Source organism: Cynoglossus semilaevis, unplaced genomic scaffold, assembly GCF_000523025.1.
Source record: "Cynoglossus semilaevis isolate Cse_v1.0 unplaced genomic scaffold, Cse_v1.0 scaffold1092, whole genome shotgun sequence".
In the NCBI taxonomy this organism is placed as follows: domain Eukaryota; kingdom Metazoa; phylum Chordata; class Actinopteri; order Pleuronectiformes; family Cynoglossidae; genus Cynoglossus; species Cynoglossus semilaevis.
This window is the reverse complement of record NW_007585120.1, coordinates 90825-103360: the sequence shown is the minus strand read 5'-3', so window position 1 is coordinate 103360 and position 12536 is coordinate 90825. Positions and strand designations below refer to the sequence as shown.

Genomic DNA, 12536 nt, shown 5'->3' with positions numbered 1-12536 from the left:
CACACACACACGCACACACACACACACAAACACACACAGAAACTTGCAGTTACAGCACCAGGTGCAAATCATAAATATTTGAAATGCCACCGCAGCTCTTTGTGTAGCCAGCAGAAAGGTGTCTCAATTCCTGCTTCGTTTGCATGAATTCCCTAAACCTAAGTCAACAATCTATATAGCAACAGCTCCAAACTCTTAACTGTCTGCTTTCCTTACTCTTCTGAATTTCACGTGAGTTTCCGTTGAAGCTGTACAATATCATGGCGGTTTCTTCACATTTTAAGAGGGCACTGAACATCAGATATGGAAATTCCTGCAGATTGCTTAAATAGCTATTTCATCATCCAATTCTGCTGACTTGCATTTGTCTGTGGAATTGATTTTTTCCTTCCTCTCTCACGTTTTTTTTTTTTTTGGGCTGCCATCTCTGCATTTATCTCACCCGCTGCTATAGGTGGAACAGGCTGGCAGCTGTTTCCAGCTACAGATGTGTCTAAGTATAGAGTCAGTCAGGCTAAGACCCAGGGGACGACTCAGCTATGGATGCATTTACAGGAAGCGAGGGGCAAAGCCACACTAGGACAGAGCTGCCAGAATCTTTCAGAAACAGAACAGAGAGTGTCTGTACGTCACCCCGTCTATCTGTCTTAACACTGCTCTGTCTGCTTCTCCCTGTATGTCACACAGTGTCTTGACCCATTTTTACTATTTACTTTCTCACACTCCCAGCCTCCCTCCTCTCTATCCCACTGTTTCTCCCTACCATTCTCATTGTCTCCTTGCACCCTGCCTTGCTGTAGCCTCAGTGCCTGTAGATGAGATTGTCATGGTTACTGTGATCTCTTGTAGGGTTGACAAAAAGGGTGAGAGACTCAAGGGGGGAACGGAAACCTATGGAGCGCAGGCTCAACTTATTGTAAACATCCTGTTTCACTGAACAGTAGCAGAGCAGAAAGACTTTTTGTATGAACCGAACAGCGTTTAGCAAATCAACATGAAATATATGTGATTTAATATAAACCTGATGTAACACTGGGGGCTATCATACACAGGACGTAGTGACTCTTAAAAATGTAAAAATACCAGAAGGCTGAGTGTTCTTCCAGCCATACTAAAGACAGTAATTAGGTTTGATATAAATACACTGCTGTTAAACATTGATGCTGTAAATTAAATACAGGCCACTAGGGCCAGACTTTTCAGCTATTTTTCATACATTCTCTCAACAAGAAAAAAGCTTTAAATCGTTAAAAGTGTTTAAAAAAGTTGGACAGAAATAGGAAACTACAATTTCAAAAATACTTACAGATTAACCAAAAGTTCTACTATGAAATGTAGTGTTACTCATTTGCAAAATATACAAATAACAACACCTATAACTAAATTTTTTTATCAATTTTCAAAGTTGCCTTAAAATGTTGCTTAGAATTACAAAAGAAATAACATTAAATGTAACAGAATAATAATAAATATCCTACTTTTAATTTAATCTTTAAACCATTTAAACCAAACTCTCTCTCAAAATATTTCAATTAGTGAACTTCACCTAAGAACGTGATCAAATGTATTTAAAACATTTTAAAAGAACTGTAATAGGAGTAAACAGAATGAACAACATTCTCGAAACAAACTCACAGCAGCAACAACAACAACAAAAAAAAAACAACCCAGTGAAAAGGTAATCATTTTGAAACACTGATCAAAGCCCAACATTAAATACATGACAAAACACCCAAACAAAAGAATAACATTTTTGTGCTAATTTTTAAACATTTCAGTTTAATTATTCTCACATTAATTAATTTAATTTCTTTGTAATCCAATTTCTCTGATGTTCCTAATAATACAAAGTCACCTTGTAAACTGACAGCAGTCCATTTTTAGACAGTGTCTGCAACTAGTCTGCAAGTACAAGTTTAACACCTCACCCAGTTCAACTGCTGTATTTTGGATAAAACTGTGCATATGCTAATCAATGCATCGGGGCTTTGTGTTGCTCTGACCTCTGCCCTATGACCAGATTAAGCAGTCTATTGACTCCACATTAAAAGCCTCTCATTAATGGATCTTTCTAATCACTTTAGTGATTTGTAGCTAACTTACCACAGCTAATCCTGGTCATACATCATAAAATCTGAACACCAAACATTAGCACATGAAGACGAGATTAAGGTGGAAAACAGAAAGCGATCCACACTTAGGCAAATACGCACTCAGCACTAATCTTGGACAAACACACATCACATTTTTATAGATACTGCCAAGCCATTAAGTTCCCTCCCATCATACTCCTGGACACAAGGGTATTTAGAATGTTGTCCAATCATCAGATATAGGATTAGATACCTTTATTATTAATGTCTTACATACATATTTTTACATGCACGCGTCAACATGTTAAAACTGAGAAAGTTAAGGGTAAACAAGGACTATCAAATAAATTAGGCCAAAGGAAAACAAAACATTTGTCAAGTAAAAAGATAGCTAAAGGATCTTAGTAAAAAATAGTAAAAAGAAAAGACTAAAAGTCAACACCATAAAATTAGATTAGATTAAATTAGAGTTATAGTTAAAACATTATAAATTGTTCTTTGCAGCAAAAAACAACACCTTTAAATATATATTTTTCTACACTGATTTCAGGTGATAAAAGATACAAATTTGGATTAGTGTAAAATGACATTTACATTTTTACCATGTAAAATTCAAAAGTCCTCATCATCATCAGCATTAGCTACATTTAGGTTTAAAGTGAGTTAAAAATCTTGGCTTGAACCTTCAGGTTCCTATTCTGAATTGGTGAAGCCTAACAAACCCATGCTGTGTCTGATATGATAATATTTAAATATAATATGATGACTTTAACAGAAATAGGCACAAAAAAAAAACTTCAATGTTGACTTACCACAGCTACCAAAGAGATGCACAGAAATCACATTGAACCCAGAAACAAAACATAAAGATGTAGTTAGGAAAAAGACCAGAACATAACAACACAGTAAAGTACATCAAGGACATGTAGTGCAAACTAGCAAGGGTCTTACTCCAATACTAACTCAAGTGAAAGGATAAAGGATAGAGAAGAGTTACAGGTGCAGGACATCTGAGATTTTATACCTGATATAAAAAAAACTGCCAAAACAAGAGGAGAGCTGGAGAAGAGTGATAGAGAGAGTGATTAGAAAGGCAGAAAGAAGAACAGGAGGGAATGGAGGAAGGTTAACAGTAACATGGTTGGTACTCACTCCAACAGTGACAGTCTTGACTGGCATTTCTCTCCACTCTCTCTTTCTTATGTTTTCAGTCTCCCAAGCACACAGCTGTCTCTTTCTGTTGCCCCCTTGCAAGTGCCGCGGTGCAAGGCACACAGACCCAATGTCCGATGTAAACACCAACACACACACACACACACACTCACATGGCCAGACGCATACACTTGTGTGGTGGGTGGAGAGACTGAGGTGGGTGGGGGTAAAAAAAAAAGGGGGTGATGGGGACCCAAGAGTTTATCTCTAGAGGTATGCTGTCTGTATCTAAAGACACACATTTCACACATCGACCAAAGAGAAGCGAGTGCCTCACTTACTCATCACTAGGTGGCTTCTGAAACCCTGCCGTTTTTTTTAATATTACTTTAAAATGTGTTTTACTTGGTGGAAAAAAAACTTCCTAGTTTTCATTTATTCCATCTCTCTGTCAACCCTCCAGTTTTACCTTGCGCCTCATCCTTGCACACCAAGGCCCTGTCACTTTAACTTTATCCCTCTTCTCTACTCGCTGCCCTCTCCCTTGTGTGTCACAGCCGTCTCTGCGTCCTTCTCTATGTTTTCTGACAGTCAGACAATCTTTTTTTCACACCAGAATAATTTAAAGTTACTGCGGAGAATGGGTTTGCGTTTTTTTCCCCAAGTGATTCTGCCTGAGTCTGTGAGGTGACTTACAGTGACAAAGCCCCTGGTGGAGGGGGTAGGTGGGTACATGGTGCTGCTGCCACGGCCCCGTGACAATGGGCCAGACACGCGGGATGTTAAGGGTTGGGGGGCCACAACAGAGGGGCCAGGCTCTGAAAAAGCCCAGCCTCTTTTAATAAAGCGTCCATCATTCGGCGTTTAAAAAGGCCTCCTTTTCTCCATACCTCCCCTCCTCTCTCCCTCCCCTTGCTAAACGCTGGGAAAAGCAGATCCATGCCAAAACCACGCAGAGAGATAAATGCTGGCTGTGGAGAGAGGGAAGGAGAGGAGGGGTTCGCAGAAAGAAGGCTACGCACTGCTTAGTGCCACTGGACCGTGACCTGGTCAAAAACATCACGTGGGAGATCCCTCCTGGCCACAGTGTTGATATTGGACAGTGATGAGAGCCTCGCTGACAAAGAATGTAGGGCACGGCTGCAGAGACACTAATGTCCATGAAGACATGACAAATTGTTCTGTGGTCTTCTCTGGTTAAGGCCGGTGAGACATCCACTCTGACATAAAATTTCCTCTGGCACAGTCTGTAGAGGAGGCTCTCTCTCTTCAGCTATAATAAAATATCTGGTTATAAAAGCGTCTTAGGGATCAATGCAATAAAAATGAAGGAAACTTGTGAAGGTGTTAATTTAGTTCTGCTGACCTACAGTTCTCCTTTAACAGTAATTGTTGTGACTTGTTTTGTCCTTGACATTTAACTACTATATTATGTTTCACTTGTTGAAGTTAAAATGTCTAAGTTATTATTGCAAGTTCCATGCAACATGATCTGGTACCTTAACAAACCCAATATCAAGTCTTTACATCACCCAATTTGAAAGAACAATTTAAACTCAGTATTTATGTTGGCAATAAATGGAAACAACTATGTGCTTATAACCATATTTATGCACAACCAGAAACTGTTACCTGACCTTTTCAAAGTCCTCAGTCCTTATGTTGTTGAAAGCTAATCATAGAGGAAGAATAAAAAACATTTATTTAGGAATCAATTCATGTTACATATAAGACTTGTACCAATATTTTTAGCGAAGGACACGTCATTTTGTTTGTAGATGGACTGAAGATAATATAACAGGGACATTCTGGTCTCCTGAACTGACAGAACTCACACTGTCAGGGTTTTGTAGCCCAGTGTGCTTTCGAGTCTTTATGAAGCATCAGCCACGCTCCTGTTTTTTATAAGAGAGTTAATTTCAGTTTTGGACAGACGTGCCCTCTGCTCCCCATGTCGAACCCCTCTTGTAGGCCATACATAAAAGGGCGACAGCTGTCCACATGAGCTGTTTGTACTGCTTTATTTCCTGTGTCCTGATGTCTTAAAAGAAAGTACAGGTGAAAATGTGGGGGAAGGGAGAAACAAACTTAAACTGTGACAGTCAGGCAGCTGTCTTTACCCCACCTGTCACATTCTTTACCCTAATCTGGCCTCTTTCCCATACTGCATTCAGGACTCTTACATTCTGTCAGACACTGTGGTGATGTAAATTAAGGTTTTAAATATCACAGTTAAAGGAACAAGTGTGGAACACAGATGACATTTATTTGTCTGACACCTGGGCCTCAACATGCACAGCAGGTCTGAAGTGAACCTACAACATGTTCGTGTTTTTCTTTTTTTTTAACTTTAGTCGCCAAATTAAAAAGAAGAAATGACGGCCAGGTTTTATTGATACAGGTTTGATTGACTGGTTAGGAGTGTGTGGGAAGAGAGCAGGTAACTCTGCCTGTTATCTCTTCTGTTGTTAAGCATCCATCAAGAAAAGAAAATGGAAACATGTTAAAACAGCAGATTAAAAACTGTCTAGACCATAATGGAAAGGTGACTAGGTTATACACAACAACAAAAGACGATGAAATAAAATGGGATTAAACATAAGGATTGACCAATCAAAAAAATATTGTTACTGTTGCTTGTTTAATTGAGTCTAAAACACAATCTAGCTGTGATGCGATGCTCCATAACCCTAGCCTGCAGCAGCTCTACAGATGGTATGGGCTGGGCTGATACTGCAGACCTGGCAACGCACTCTCTCTCGTGCACACACACACACACACACCCACAAACAAACACAGTGGCCTGTAAATTCTCAGGTGCAGTATTAACTCAGCATTCAATAGAGTTGATTGTTGAAGGAGATGTTCTACTTTTTAAAAATATTGTTTTTTATAAAACACTAACAAGCAGTCCTGAGCCTTTGACACAGACATGCATTTAATAGTTCTTCTACTTAAATGCAGACCTCCTTTAACTGATGTTATGGTATTTTTTTTCTACTGAAAGATAAGGCTAATAATCTCTAATTCATCCTTTGGACCAAAGTCAATTAGCGAAAATGAATCTGGTGATATTTACCCTGGTTAGAATTTGAATATGAATTTTTTACATTTACCTGGAAGGCAGAAATATTGTTTAACTCCCAAAATGGTTTGATCTATAATTAACTAAATGATGTATGTATCTTAATTATACCTCAGGGTTATAATACTTCAGCAGCAACATTTTAATACTTTACTGCCAGGAATTGCTGAATCATTCACATTGTACCTTCTTTGCTGCATGTTTAATATCCCATTACATATAAGGTTTTGAACAAACCGTTTAGTAAAAGTGTTCTAAACACTACTAATGTAGGCTGCAATAAAGCAACTCATGTGCGTCGTCATTTCCAATTCTAGTGTGAGATCGGCAGCAATGCAACAAGCAGTTTGTCGGACACAATTTAAAAAGGTTGGCCTTTAAGCAGATGGCAGTTTAACTTGTGTGCTTGATTGGTTGCAATGACGTTTTTATGCCTTGCTAACTCGCAGGCTGGCACCTCCTTCAGGTCCACGTCTATTGAAGATGAACCAGTATTTTACAAAAAACACACAATTCTAGCAATCACTACTGGCCCTTTAAAAGTATGATATCCTTTGTGGAATAATTTAAAGGTGGTTGATTAACCACTCAGTATTTTTCAGTTAGCATACATACGGATCACAAGTCTCAACTCAAAGCACATACTGTACTGCAAGCCTCAGCTTGACAAAGGTAGACTGAGACCTGTGAAGACAAAAAGGGGCCATTAGAAGAAAGCAGAAAACATGACAGCAATAGAAAAGAAGACAGCAGCGATGTTTATGTGTTCAGGGTCAGACACCCATTGATCTTTATAACTGTAGAGTCAGAATTGTGAGAAAAAGTGATGATGCTTCAAAGTAGAGAGAAGACATCACTGAGAAATCTGTCCTCACTCCGTATCCTGTGTCTCCCTTTCTGGACCCGACCACAAGCTGAGAACAGACTGCATCTGAAGCATCATTTAAAAGGACAGCTTAAACCATCACTCACACATGGACTTGAGTCTGCATTAAAAATACTCAAGTCTGCACAATATTAATATCCTCTACAGCCAAATAAATCACCAGTATCAAATAACATCAGTACCAAATAACTGTACCTCCTTTAATCATGTGACTTTGATGTAGTTGTAAGCTAAAAAAATAATTTAACAATATGGACTTTAGTCTTACTAAAATATTTTCTTAAATTACATTTGTACAATACCATGAGTAATACACCATCATAATAACATAGTATTTTAATTAGTATTTAATTAGTATCTACTGTACTCTGCAACACTAAGTCCATAAGACATACAGTAAGTATTACCCTGACACTAATAGTCTAATAGTACTCTAGTTGATATTAATAACCTTTATGAATATCTCACGGTAGTGTTTTTTGGTTTTGGTTTCAGTCTGTGAATGACGTTCTTGATGTTTTGTGCATCTTCATTATTTCCCAAACGCATATAACATAACAGTTCCACTTATGTATCAGCGTACTAAATGATGTGCTTCCAGACTGTGTCGCCTTCAGGTTCAACTAAGCATAACAATCTGATTGTCAATTATTTTTTAGCAGACGTGGAGAGGTCTTTAACCTCTGAGGTCTTTACTGATGTATTATATCCTCGGTTAAGTCTAAGTCTATCACTACTGTCTAAGAACTGATCTGGTCTCTATAGACTCACTTCTTTCTGGTTTTCTTTCTTTTTCATGTTTTCTTTTGTAGTTCAGCAAGGAAGTTCCCTGTCTTATTTCTGATAATTCTTACTTTATTCTTGACACATAAGCATTTTGAATGTTTAAAAAGGATTGGCAGAAGTATCTTGTTTTGTTGTGGCCATTATCAAAAGTGACAGAACACACCAAAACCTGTTTTTTCTTATCCAACAGTTCTATCTTATAACCTTGAAAAATTAAGCTTTATGAACCATCATCATCTTTGGTTTGTGCCATGTTAGAATTTCATTATGCTGTGTAAAGGCACCTCTGTGCAAGTCTTTAAGAACTAGCTAGCTTCCAAGCTAATTTTGGTGTTCTAAACAGTAAATACTATAAACTACCCCCTGTGCATCACCACCATGTACAGCAGAACTGCCATATTTTATCCAAATCCTCTCACAGCAACTCCTGCCTCATTTCAAACCATTTAACAGAGAAATTTGAAAGGTCAAAGTAGAGAGAACAGTGGACGTCTTGGGCACAGCAGCCACTGTGTTAATAAATAAATGTGTATGTGTGTGAGTGTGCAGCAGCGAATCGGAGAGTGTGTGTGCAGTATCTTCTTCCATAGTCTTGTTGACGGAATAAAAAAGTCATCATCAGCACAGCCATGCTGAGTCACACTTTGAAGTATCTCACTCTCTCCACCACTCCTCCCCCTCTTCCCTCCCCTGACACACACACACACACACTTCTATCATCATGTTATCAACACTCGAACATCAAGTGGTCTGTCATTCAGACGTCAACACGTGGACGGCTCTTCATTTACAAATAAGTACACATACTTGATATATCTGACATGATGCCTTTCTACTTGAACAATTCAGACTGGCCCCCTCAGGGACTAGATGCTGATCGACACAGTATTATAAATACTGAATATAAGCGATGAATACAAAAGGCGATGCTCTCACCAATAGGTGAAGTTGAAAAGGAAGATGATTAACCTGACGCCAATTACTCCACTGCCTCGATTCGACTACTTTATACACACAAATTTACACACACTCACAAACGCGGGCACACATTCCTCTACAGTGCAGTACATGCAGGTGCATAACACGCACTCACTGATCAACACACAGATATGCAGCAGACAGCAACCCTTCGTATGCAGTCATACAGCAAAGGCAGCCGTATACTCAAACTGAACAAGGTCGTGCAACTTGTTGACCTTGTAGGGAGGCCAGGAAGTTTTGCTTCACTTATTCATTTCAGGACAACAGGAATGGGATTGTTGGCCGTGGTTGTGTTGGTACAGAGGACACTAAAAGACTTGTAGCTAAGACTTGAGGCCTGTTTTGACTTCCTAGTGACCAAAGCTTAGGTGGAAGTGGACCTAAAACAAAGATTTCAGTTAAACAGTGGAATGACAAATACATACAGTTTCATTGTCTTTCAACATCCTTCTCTTCTATATTTGTTCTCCTTTCAGGACATTTACCTTAAAATGCAATTAAAATAAAGTTTTTCCTGACCAATACCCTTGTGTAAGGCAGTTTGGTGATACACACAACATCCATTCCCCTGAAAGTTGGTACAAATCTGATAAATTAAAACCAAAGCCTGTAAATTAGTAATGCACCTTTTTTATTTAAATTTAGAAGTTAAAAAAATATTGGTGCTATTCATGACCAACCTTTTCCTACCATTTGATTAACATAACCTAGAATAGAAATTGATAAATGCAACATCAATCAAAAATTATAACAGACAGTTTTTAAATGTGTTAAAACACAAGTACCAACTGTCTAAAGTTCTTCATGATGCAGGAATATTAACAGGAGATGCAGTAGATCTAGACTCCAGTCAAGTTAGTGTTAAACACAGACTAAGAGCTATTCAGTGGCTTTAAGACAAATATGTTTTACCGGAGTCCCTAATCTTTTCACCATATAATTATTAGCTGACTGTGACAATGTCTACATTTTCACCTGAACTATCAGGTTTGATACTCTAATCTGTTAGTATGGTTTTACCCATGTGACCTTTTTACTCTTACCTTGCCATTGTACCAAATAGTCTGCCTATATTGCAGGCTAAGATGGTTAAAGTTCAACAAATAGAGTTCAGCTGGTAGGTTAAACACTGATAGTTCTTTGTGTTGTTCAATTAAAGTCCTACTGAATTACCAAACCACAGATTTTAGTTTTTGTTCCGTTTTTAGGAAGGCCATCTTTGTTGAAAATATTGGTTAGTAATGAGCACTGTAAATGATCCAGTTGATTCGAGTGCTACAGAATAGCTAAAAGAAGACTGAACAGCTTGGTTCTGGTCACTGTTCTTTCCCCTTTCTTTATGTTGTGACAAAGATTCACCGCTGCTCTTAAGAAGTAACTGGTCAAATCACTGTTGACATGTAGACATTTCGCAGAGGTTTTTGATAGCTTTCAGACCACCACTTCTCTTGGAGTATACTGACCTTCATCATGCACTCGGCGCATTCACCTTGAAAACATGCCCATGCACGCGTGCATGCACGTTACTTATTTTAAGTTTCTCTTTCTCTCTCTCTGTCAAAAAACAAACAAACAAAAAAACTGGTACAATCTCACCATAATTATTTTAGGTTAAATAACAAAGTCAAAGTTTTAAAAGTTTGTTTTAAAGCAACTGACGCTAAGTTTAACCCTTTTATATTTGGTACTGATAACCAAACCAACTGTTGGTTTGGTTTAATGATATTGCATGTTTTAAAGTTTCATAAACTGTATATATGAAATAAAAAGAGCTATATGGTTTTCAAAGTGAAGCCCAGGAAGTAGATGGGAAGTAGTTGTGAACTGCAAAAAAAAAAATTGATTTGAATGAATATCATTGGAAAATGACCAATGATCGTGTTACATCAGAAAACTTGCTTTGTGGAGATTGTGTTCTCAACTTCTATTTTATGTTCTTTGACAGAACACAGTGTTATGTTTGTGTTTGGCTATGAAGAGCATCTGACTTTAATTAAGATCTTACTGGATAAAATATCTGAATCTGTATCATACAAATTTGATCTTGCTTCCATCCCTAGAGTAAAACTTAGTTTAGAGAGTTAAAGTATGTGGTCATTGGTGTTCATTTGACTTTCCCCCATGTCCTCTGCCTAGTCTACTAGAAATAGTTATTTTTAACGAGAACTTTTAGCCTAGTAAACTGAACCTGTTTTCCTCCGTACTGTAGATGTGGTCTGTTTTAAAAGCCCATTCATATTTGTAGTTAATCTGTATGGCCCCATTGAAAGGAGTCTTTGAAGGCATATTGTCCCCTCGAGGCATCTTAGTGTTTCACAAAACCAGAAAATCCCAGTCTCTAATGGGTCAGCAGGACGAAGAGAATCCCACCCACCTCTGTTCTTCCTTAAACCTGGTATCTGACTGTCCAAAACACTATTACAAGACTTTTTCAGCCCACCACAATGGCAGCGAAGTCCCCTCTACCCTAAGACTGAATTCTGGTAAAGCTGGTATCAATAACCCTGGGACAAAAAATGAGAGTTTCAATATCTGAATACTCTGTGGCCTTTCACATGTAAATGAAACTCTGCCCCCTACCCCCCGGCCCTGCAGACAAAACAAATTACAGCCAACTGCTGGTGGTTGGACATGAATGGGCTTCTTAATGTAGTCTGCATCTACAGTGGGCTGGGGGAGCAGCTGGAGCAGAGAAACTGGGAGAGACGGGGAGAATTTATGTGACAGTGCAGAGTGTGACAGTTTGCTTTTCTATATTGAGTCTACCACACAGCCGTACTGTGACGAATGGGGCTTGGCTCCCTGAGCATCTGTCTCCGAGGACTTACTGAGGGGTAATTAGAGCTTTGGGATGATAAAGGACATTCTGCAGACCCACTGTGTATTAATCGTGGCAAATAGGACGAGGCCTTTACACAGACCTGTGACATCTCACAATTATGTTTTACAGAAGGAGGTGGCCATGGGTTGAGAATTTAATAAAGCATTAGATTTTTGTGTATATTAAACCAACCCTCAGGGAGGGAGTGGTGTTACCAGTTGGAAGGGTGGTGAGAGTTTCAATCCTAAAACCAAGTCCAGTTTTACAGCCTGTGATTTGTGACTTATGTAGACACTAGTTTTAAAATACTCATCAACTCGACTTTCAGTCATACAAAAGTATTTGGTACTTCTGGGCATCACTTTGGCAACCAAATGCCATCAATGTCCATTATTTTATTTGTGTAGAGAGGGTTTATTGCATTAATGCTCTGCAGGCAATGTTTCCTAAAATTTAAGTACCACAGTAAAGTCCCAGTGTGTAATATTTAGAAAGCCTTGCAGTGATATACTGAATGATAAGTATACATAAATCATCTATTTATAATGTCATATCAGACAAATCTTAGTCATGTTTATGGTGATGTCCACAAACGTTGCCCTCGGTCCATTGTTTCTCTTTTCAGGATACTACTTTTATTAGGTAGAATTTTTATCAGAAGTTAGACCTACTAGGTGGCGGTATTTAAATAATAAGGATAGCAGCTGCAGGTAAAAGCAACAGAAGAAGAAA

At 38.5% G+C, this 12536-nt stretch overlaps 1 protein-coding gene across 1 annotated transcript in view; it reads right to left on the bottom strand.

The window, feature by feature from the left end:
• Positions 1 to 3434, bottom strand: part of LOC103398660 (ankyrin-1-like) — a 37271-nt gene extending 33837 nt beyond the window's left edge. Inside the window, 1 exon segment of the mRNA XM_025053717.1 lies at positions 3246 to 3434. Coding sequence (XP_024909485.1) covers positions 3246 to 3272 — 27 coding nt within the window. The 5' untranslated portion in view covers positions 3273 to 3434.
• Between the last annotated feature and the right edge of the window lie 9102 nt (positions 3435 to 12536).